The sequence below is a fragment of the Penaeus monodon genome, chromosome 16 (assembly GCF_015228065.2).
Source record: "Penaeus monodon isolate SGIC_2016 chromosome 16, NSTDA_Pmon_1, whole genome shotgun sequence".
In the NCBI taxonomy this organism is placed as follows: Eukaryota; Metazoa; Arthropoda; class Malacostraca; order Decapoda; family Penaeidae; genus Penaeus; species Penaeus monodon.
The window spans coordinates 12,145,160-12,155,159 of record NC_051401.1 but is presented as its reverse complement, the minus strand read 5'-3'; the positions used below and the strand labels follow the sequence as shown (position 1 = coordinate 12,155,159).

General features: G+C 40.8%; 1 protein-coding gene across 1 annotated transcript in view; it reads right to left on the bottom strand.

Moving 5' to 3' along the window:
- The window catches only part of LOC119582938 (inhibitory POU protein-like), a 67,046-nt gene that overhangs the window by 34,588 nt on the left and 22,458 nt on the right, over positions 1 to 10,000 (bottom strand). Inside the window, 1 exon segment of the mRNA XM_037931451.1 lies at positions 1 to 190. This exon segment is cut by the window's left edge and continues 57 nt beyond it. Coding sequence (XP_037787379.1) covers positions 1 to 190 — 190 coding nt within the window.

The following is a 10,000-nucleotide window of genomic DNA, read 5'->3' as shown; positions in this document are numbered from 1 at the left end:
CATCATGTCATGTTTCAACTGCGGTAGGGTGCCAGGCGGTTGTCCGTGTCCGTGCTTCGAGATGTCGACTGCGGCTAGGGCTTCGGCGCGGCTGAGGAGGCCGTCGTCGAGGCCAGCGCTGAAGAGTTGTGTCTGCGGCGCCAGAGGGAGGGGTTTATAGTCCTCCTGCAAGGAAACGGACGAGGGGCGTTAGAGGCGGTCGGGAAGCTGATCATTTTTTTTACATCTAATATCTTTATTAATGTTATTGATGGTAAAATAAGTATTAGTAATAGAATAGGAGACAACAGTGCCAAAGACAGTGATATTGTGCAGTGTGAACATTATCAATATCGATAATATTACTAAAATTTCGATGATTCATTATGTAGTGTCACTATCTTCGTCATGTCTTCAATAATATTATCTTGCATCTTGCATTGCAAATCTAAATGATGATCTACCAAAAACAATAATTTACCTTCCCCTAAAAAAAAAGAAAGACAGAAAGAAAGAAACATATATATATACACATAAATATAAATAAATAAATGAATAAATAAAAATAAAAAGAAAAATGGCTCAAGATAATCAATATGAAATATAAGCCGGACATGAGCTTGCAAATGCTAAACTGCAAAACCGCAACATTTTTTCCGTATTTGCATTCTTTGTATACACTTAACTCCAACCGCGTTCCTTGTATACGTGCATTAGTGTAAGCGAAAAAAAACACCTTCTATGAGGATTTTTTATTGATAAAACATTTTATGAGATCAACAGAATACCAACGAAAGATTCATATTGATTCCAAATAAGAAATAAGGATAAAAAAAAGGTAGGAAGGAAGCCTTATGAACGAAGGAGGAAGAGGAAGAGGACGGAGGATGAAGGAGTAAATGGAATCTGGGAAGGAGAAGAAGGAGAAGGGAGAAGGGAGAAGAAGGAGAGGGAGAAGGGAGAAGGGAGGGAGATGGAAGAAGGGGGAGGAGAGGGAGAAAAAGGAGAGGGAGAAGGAAGAAGAAGGAGAGGGAGAAGGGAGAAGAAGGAAAGGGAGAAGGGAGAAGAAGGAGAGGGAGAAGAGAAGGAGATGAAAAGGAGAAGGGAGAGACGGGGGAAGGAAGAGGAGAGAAAAGTAAGAGAAAGGTGTTAGGGAAGGACAGAGAACGAAAGGGAAGAGAAAAAGGAAGAGATGGTATAAGGAAAGAAGGAGAAGAGAAAGAATAAAGAAAACAAAGAGTAGAAAGAATAGAGGAAAGTAGGAGAAAGAGGAAGAAGCGAAGAACAGGAAGTACAAAAGAAGAAGAGAAAATAAGAATAAGAATAAGAAAAAAGAAAAAGAAAAAAAAAAAACAGGGACAGGGCGTCGGGCGAGAGGGAAAGGCACCTCAGGTCCCCCCCCCCTTCCTATGACCCTCCCCTCCCCCATAAGAAAAATGGTCATGTTCCCCCGTTATTTCCCCCCTCGTTGCCCCCCCCCACGCCACCGCTACCACCACCACCGCTACCACCGCTACCTCACCCGCCATCGCTACCACCGCTACCACCACCGCTACCACCACCACCACCGCCACCACCACCACTACCACCACCACCACCACCGCCACCACCGCCACCACCCGCCATCGCGCTCCAATTCCGCCCACGCTCTCACCGCGTTCAACTTACAGTGTTGCCAAAAACCGAAGTCTGCTCTGCATCCTGAAGAGACTCGGAGGAACTTGGGCCTATCTTTATTGGAGCGGGGGAGGGGGAGGGGGGGATGGGGAAGGGGGGGAGGGAGGGTTAAGTGGGGCAGGAGGGGGAGGGGAAGGGTGGGGGAAGGAGGGGGGGGGGGGTGGGGGGGAGGGAGGGAGGGTTTAAGCTGTTGGTGGGACAGGAGGGGGAGGGGGAAGGGGGGTGGGGGGAGGGGGTGGCGGGGAGGGGAGGGGAGGGTTTAAGCTGTTGGTGGGACAGGAGGAGGGGGGGTTAGAGGGGGGGGGGTACTGAGCCTTGACTGTATTTTAAGAGATTATTGCAACCTCTTTACATACATATATATATATTTTTTTTTTTCTTTATTTATTTTTTTCTTTCTTTCTTTCTTTATTATTTTTTTTCTTTCTTTCTTTTTCTTTCTTCCTTCCTTTCTTTCTTTCTTTCTTTTCTTTCCCTTTTTTTTAATGTTTCTCTATTTTCTTCGTTTGTTTCTTTTTATTTCCTTTTTTTTTCAATTGGACCGCCTTCGGATTTTCCCTTCTCTCTTCTATCCGTACGAATTAATTAAGATAATAAAATAAATTCGCAACAAAGAAGAAGAGGAAGAAGAAGAAGAAGAAGAAAAAAGAAGAAGAAGAAAAACTGCAACAACAACAGCAAGAAATCGAAGAAGAAGAAAAAATAAGAAAAGAAAAAAAAAAAATAATAATAATAATAATAATAAGATAAAACTGAGTAGAAGGAGAAGAAGGACAAAAAGAAAAACGAAAAAAGTAAAAAAAAAAAAAAAAAGGTGAAACAGACAATAAAGACGAATAATATTAATAATTGATTTTTTTTATGATTATTATTGATATTAATAATAATAATAATAATAATAATAATATTAATAATTGTTACTGCCACTAAAACGATGATGATAAGAAATGATAATGATAATGTAATGATAACAATAATAACTAGAACAGTGATCAAAATAATAGTAATAATAATAACAATGATTATGATGATAATAATAATAATAATAATAATAACGATAATAGTAATAATAATGATAATGATAATAATAATAATAATAATAATAATAATAATAATAATAATGATAATAATAATAATAATAATAATAATAATAATAATAATAATAATAATAATAATAATAATAATAATAATAATAGTAAAAATAATACCAATAACAACAACAAAATCATCAATAACAATAATGACAAAAAGGTGAAAAGAAAGACGGGAAAAAAAGACCCAGACACAGTTCCCTCCGCCAGCCTCTTCCCGACGCAAGAGTCTTTGCTTCTGGAATTGCATGACCCTCAAGGAGGTTGACGTCGGCGTAACCATCATGAATTATTCATGCACTGATGTGAGATACGGACAGCCACGATCGGCCGATAACGGGACGTACGTAGGGGAGGTTTTGTGCGTAGGGAAAAGAGGGGGATGGAGGGGAAGGTAGGGGGAAGTAGGGGGAAAGAGGGAAGAGGGTAAGAGAGGGGAGGGAGAGGGTAAGAAAGGGAATTAAGAGGGGTAAATGAGGGGAGGAAGAGGGTATGAAAGGGGAAGGAGAGGGAAGAAGGGGAGATGAAGGAAAAGAGGGAAGGAAGAGAGGGAAAAGAGGGGAGGGAGAGGGTAAGAGAAGAGAGGCAGAGGGAAGCTAACCAAATGAGGAAAGGAAAGGGGAAAAAGAGAGGTTGAGGGAAGAGGAGCAAAAGAGGGGAAAGAGAGGAGAGAGGAGCTTTAAGAGGAAGAAGGAAAGTTACGAAAATAGGGTAGAGAGGGAGAGGGAGAGAGGAGGATGAGGGAAGGAGAGGCGTAAAAGGAAAGGGAAGGAAAGTTATGAATATGAGGAAAGGGGAAAACAGGGGATCTCAGAAAGATACAAGGAAGGCGTAGGAGTAAAAGAGAGATGAGAGCAAAAAGCGAGAGGAGAAGGAGGAGGAGGAGGAGAGAAGCGCAGAGAAAGAGAAACGAAGGAAAGAGGGAAGGAGGGGATTGCGGTGACTGAGACGAAGGAAAATAAGGAAAATGGGATGAGAGGAAGGAAGGAAGATCGGATAAGAATAAGAATAAGAATAGTAAGAAGAACAAGGAATAAAAAAAGAAAAGAAAAGAAAGAAAGAAAATAAATGAATAATGAATAAAGAGAAGAAAGTCAGAGAGAAAAGAAAAACAAAGAAGCAAAGAAAGAGAAGAAAATAAGAAACGAAGGGAGAGAGAGAAAGAAAGAAACAAACAAACAAACAAAAGAAAAGTAAGAAAAGAAAAAAACAAACAAACAAACAAAAATAAATTAAGAAAAAAAAAGAAACAAAGAAACAAAGAACGAAAGAAAGAAAAGAAAAAGAAAAAGAAAAAACATTACAATATCTGATTATCATTAAAAACATAAAAGAAACATAAAAAAAAACAAAAAACATAAAAAAAAAAAAAACATAACAATAGCTGATTATCACAAACAGTCTAGTACATCTGTTGCTCACTCACGCCCAAAGCACACGTTTCGATATTTCACGCCCACACCTTCTCCCTTACAAGAGGCGCCGCGGGATGCAGTAGGGAGCAGATGAACCCATGATGAGAGATGGAAAAAAAAGGAAAAGGAAAAAAAAAAAAAGAAATATGATAGAGAGAGAGAAAAAAAAAGGAGAAAAACAGACTCCAGTATGTGCGGGAGTTATGAAAAGTCCAAGATACGATGATGATGGTGAAGATGATGACGGAGATAGTGACTATGAGGATGATGGTGTTACTCGTGGGTTATGGGCACCGTGTGTGGGCTTATGGCACCGAGACACTGATGGAACGGCGGCGCTATCTGGCGGAGGCTGCGAGAGGTCCATCCCGCTCTCTCGCGTTTTTCCTGGCTTATCGAGCTCTGGCACGCGTTTTTCGTTTTCATTTATTCATTTATTTATTTATTTATTTATTTATTTATCTATTTATTTATTTGATTATATGTTATTATTATTAGTATCATTTTTGGAGGGGGATTGAGGGGGGAAGGGTAAGGGTGGTGGCAGGAGAGGGGGTGGAAGGTTGGTTGTGGTGGGGGGGGGGGTTATTTCTGTCTTTTCATCTTTCTCGTTTTTCTTTTCCCTTCATTTTTTTCGTTCCGTTTTCTTGTATCCTCCCCCCACTTTTTTTGTAATATGTCGTTATCTTTTCTTTGCTTTTTCTTTTTCTTTTCGTTTTTTTCTGGTTGCCTTATTTTTCCTACTTTCATTCTTTTTTCTCTTTCATTTTTTCCGATTTTTGTTCAATTTGCTTTTCTTTATTTTTCTTTCTCTCAAAATTTTTATTATCACCCGGGTTGCGCAAAAAAAAAAAAAAAATCTAACCTCACCGAAGAAAGCAAAACAAAATTAAAACAAAACATGTTCACATCAAAAGATTTCGCGATATATGAAGCAGCTTCGGAACGGATTCGAACCCCAATCCGGAACGATCAGACCCGTCCAATTCGCACAACGGATGAAACGCCAAACTCCTCCTTTGTTCGCCGCCTTGCCCTTCCAACGGCTTCTTCATCTGCCTCTGACCTTTCGCATTGCAAAGGGCAGTCGATACCGCCACGAATCAAAAGGTTTTATATATATATGTATATATATATATATATATATATATATATATATATAAAGTGCGTGCGTGCGTGCGTGCGTGCGTGCGTGCGTGCGTGCGTGTGTGTGTGTGTGTGTCTGTGTGTGCATGTATTATGTATGCATGTACACACACACACACACACACACACACACAAACATACATATATAAAATATATATATATATATATATATATATATATATATATATATATATATATATAAATATATATGAGTATGTATTTACGCACGTAAATATGAGTATGCGAGTGTGTATGGGGAAGGGTTTGCGTGTCCGCGTGCGTGTGCGGCAAGAGAGAGAACCAGATGGAACGACAGAGACACGACTTCCGCCACGAGGAGACAGACACGACGCCATAAATCCATAAAAAGGACAAAAAAAAGCAGAAATAAGTAAAAAAAAGACAATAAAAATAATGAGAACAAAAGCGTGTGGTTAGGGGTGACATACAGGAAAGACAGGTGAGAAAATTGGAGCTAATTATAACACCGTAGGAGAGTTCAGGGGTGGGCGGGTTGGCGGGTGGGGGGGGGTGGGGGAGGAAGAAGGGAAGTGGGAGGGGGTGTTAAGAGTGGGTTTTGGTAAGGGGGGAGGGGGTAGTGGGCGTGGCTTAGCGACAATGATAGCCTCGTCTGGGGGGGTGGCCGTCGATAGCTGTTGTTTAATAAGTGAGATTACAACGGATTTACATGAATTTGTAAAGGTAATTAGGTAGCGAACAACGGGTGTGAATCAATAGCAAATGTTATAGCGTAATGTGTATGTAGAGGAGGGGGGCGGAGGGGGGGTAGGAAGACGGGGAGGAGAGGGGGAGGGGGGAGAGAAGGGGAGAAGGGGAGAGAGGGGGGTGAGGGGAGAGGAGGAATGATAGGTTAGAATCGGTTTTAATGCCAACGCGTTGACCGATAAAGAGAAAACCATAATGATAACCCCCGATAAAAGAAAAAAAAAGTATAAAAAAACAGAGAAAAAAAGAAAAAGAAAAGAAATTAAGGTTATTACAGGAGCGAAAACGGGAATTTTTCAGATGCCAGTTTGACTCACGCTCATGCATAAGGAATCAGGCTGTGATGTAGAGGCGGCAGATTTGTCAACTGTTCAAAAATATAGAACTGAAGATACATAGATGATGTATATGTGTACATGTATTCTGAATGTACACACACACACACACACACACACTAACACTAACACACATAGACACACACACACACACACACACACACACACACACACACACACACATACATACATACATACATACATATATATATATATATATATATATATATAATATATTATATATATATATATATATATATATATATATATATATATTATATATGTGTGTGTGTGTGTGTGTGTGTGTGTGTGTGTGTGTACATATACAAATGTATATATATGTGTGTGTTTATGTGTGTACATATATATATATATATATATATATATATATATATATATATATATATATATATATATATACCTAAAATTAATCTACCCGAAACACTCACCGCCAAATCCATTGCGAAAACGAAATCAGTTTCATCGCAAAATAGGAGAGGACATCGATACCCCCCCCACACACACACACACACCTTTCCCCTAAAAAAAAAAAAAAAAAAAATCCCAAACAACAGACAAAATGGAAACAAACTGCAAAAGGATGCTTGAAATTTGGCAGTTGCTTGTTGTTGAATTAATATCAAGCAGGCAAGTAGGTACTGTGGCAAGTTGCGGCTTCAGTTCATCATTCGGGGATGGGAGAATGAAATAAATGTTGTCTCTCGCTCTCTCTCTCTCTCTCTCTCTCTCTCTCTCTCTCTCTCTCTCTCTCTCTCTCTCTCTCTCTCTCTCTCTCTCTCTCTCTCTCTCTCTCTCTCTCTCTCTCTCTCTCTCTCCCTCCCTCTCTCTTTCGCTTTTTTTTTTTTTTTTGTCTTTTTTAAAATTTGCGTTCCAAATATTTTTTACAGCTTCTTGTTAATTTATCTATCTAGCATTTTTCCCTTTAATGATAAATCGTTTTTTTTTTCTTTTATAATTTAGTATACCTGTAATTAGGTTATGTTCCTCTAGATTATAAAGGGATTTGTATTTATTATTCTTATGATGTTGAGGGATTAAGATTTATAGGTAACCTATGTAGGTAAGTAAGATAGATAGATAGAGATAGATAGATAGATAGATAGATAGGTAGATAGATAGATAGATGTAGATAGGTAGAGAGAGAGAGAGAGAGAGAGAGAGAGAGAGAGAGAGAGGAGAGAGAGAGATAGAGAGAGAAGATCCCAAGAAATAGAAACATAAGAAAAACGGGGAAAAAAATCACGAACGCCAACGAAAAAGTAACTAAAACACACACAAAAATACAACGAAAGGAAAGATACAACAAACAAACAAACAAACAAAATAATAATGAATAATGAATAAGAATAAAAAGAAGAAAAAGAGAGACAAAGAGAGAGAAAAAGGAGGCAATAAAATCGGCCTCCTTTTGCGCTGCGTTCGCCGTGGCTTCTGTCATCTTGAACGCGGCCATTCTCCTGGGTGCGTTCATCCGCTTACCTCCGGAGCGCCACACAGGGTCTGGTCCTACCTTTTATCGGCCTCAAGAACAAGGGAGATCTTTCTTCTACCCTCCCCCCCCCTCCTCCTCCTCCCTTCTTCCTTTACCTGTCTCTTCTCATCCACTTCTATTTCTCTCTCTCTCTCTCTCTCTCTCTCTCTCTATTTCTTTCTCTTTCTCTCTCTCTCTTTCTCTCTCTGTCCTCTCCTCCTCTCTCTCTTCTCTCTCTTCCTCATCTTCTCTTTCTCTCTCTCTCTCTCTCTCTCTCCTCTCTCTCTCTCTCTCATTTTTCTTCTCGTTCTCTCACTCCGTTTTCATTCTTTTCCCTCTCTTTCTCTCTACGTCCTTCGCTCTCTTCATTTTCCTCATCCTCTCCCTTTCTTTCCTCCTCTCTCTCCCATTCTATCCCTCTCCCTCTCCCCCTCTCTCCCACGATCTCCCCTCTCCTTCACGCTCTCCCTTTCACTCAATCTCCCTCTCCCTCTCTCTCCCTTTTTCCCTCTATCCCCCCTCTCCTTCACCCTCTCTCTTTCACTCTATCTCCCTCTCTCTCTTCCTCCTCCATCTCCTTTTTCATTTTCGTTCATTTTCATTCAATTTCTCAAAGTCAATAGTCGGTATAACTGCGACTTTCCCTTCCTTTCTCTGTGTGCTTTTCCTCCTCTTTTCGCTTTGTGTTGGTTATTTTCTTCTTCTTCTTCTTCTTCTTCTTCTTCTTCTTCTTCTTCCTTTGATTCCTTCTTCATTGTGTCTCCTTTGAGGTGTGGTGTAGGTGGTGGATATGGTGTGCTAATGTGTAGTGTAGTGGGGTGATGTATGAAGGTAGTGGTATGGGATAATGGTGATTAGATAGAAATGTGATAGGTATGATAATGTGGTGTAGGGTGGTGATGATATGGTGATGAGTGGGTTGATGAGATGAGGATAATGGTGATATGGTGATAAAGTGGGTGATGAATGTGGTGATGTGATGAGTGTAGATGATGAGGATAATGGCGATGTGATACGAGATATGGTGATAATGTGATGATGATGAAGATAATGATGGTATGGTAATGCGGAAAAGAGACCTATAGAGATAACAACAATAATAAAGACTAACAATTGTTTAAAAAGAAAAAAAAGAAAGAAAATCTTCCATTCTTATTTACATATCATCTACATGTAAAAACAAAACCATCTCTCTCTCTCTCTCTCTCTCTCTCTCTCTCTCTCTCTCTCTCGTCTCTCTCTTCTACTCTCCTCTCTCTCTCTCATCTCTCTCTCTCTCTCTCTCTCTCTCTCTCTCTCTCTCTCTCTCTCTCTCTCTGCCCTCCCTCTCTCTCTGTCTCTCTCTCTATCCCTCTTTATCTTCTTTTTCATCTTTCTCTTCGTTACTTCATTTTCTAAAATGGTCTTCTCCCTTTCTTTCCCCTTTTCATCTCGCACTCATTTCTCTCTGTGTTTACTCTCTTCCCCTTCCCCTCCTTCCCCCCCCCCCCCCCCCCTCCCACCCGGCGGCACTACACTTGTGTCCAAATTATCCTCAGCCTCAGTCCCTTGGGGGGGCGTAAAGGGAGGGGAGAGGAGGGAGGGGTGAGGGGAGAGGGGAGAGGGGTGAGGGGAGAAGGGTGAGGGGAGAGGGTGAGGGGAGAGGAAGTGAGTGAAGTTCGGCGTGAGGGTGAGGGAAAGCTTTGTTCCTTTTCTGTCCTCGTTGATTCGGCATGAGGCGAGCCTCCCCTTTCTCTCTTTCTTTCTTGCTTTCTTACTTTCTTCTATTATTTTTTTCTCTCTCTTATTCTCTCTATCTCTCTCGCTTTGATTTTCTTTCTCTCTCTTTCTCTCTGTCTCTCTCTTTAGAAAAATAACTCTCCGTATCTCTCTCCTTCAATCTTTACCCCTCCCATCCCCCGCATCCATTTAGCCTTAACTCCTCTGCTGCATCTCCCTCCTCCCTCCTCTTCCTTCTCTCTCTCTCTCTCTCTCTCTCTCTCTCTCTCTCTCTCTCTCTCTCCTTTTCCCTCTGTCTCCTTCTCCCCGTCTCTCTCCCTCCCCCCGTCTCTCTCTCCCCCCCGTCTCGCTCCCTCTCCCTCTATCTCCCTCTCTCTCTCCCTTTCTCTCCCTCTCCCTCTCTCCTTCTCCCCTCCTCTT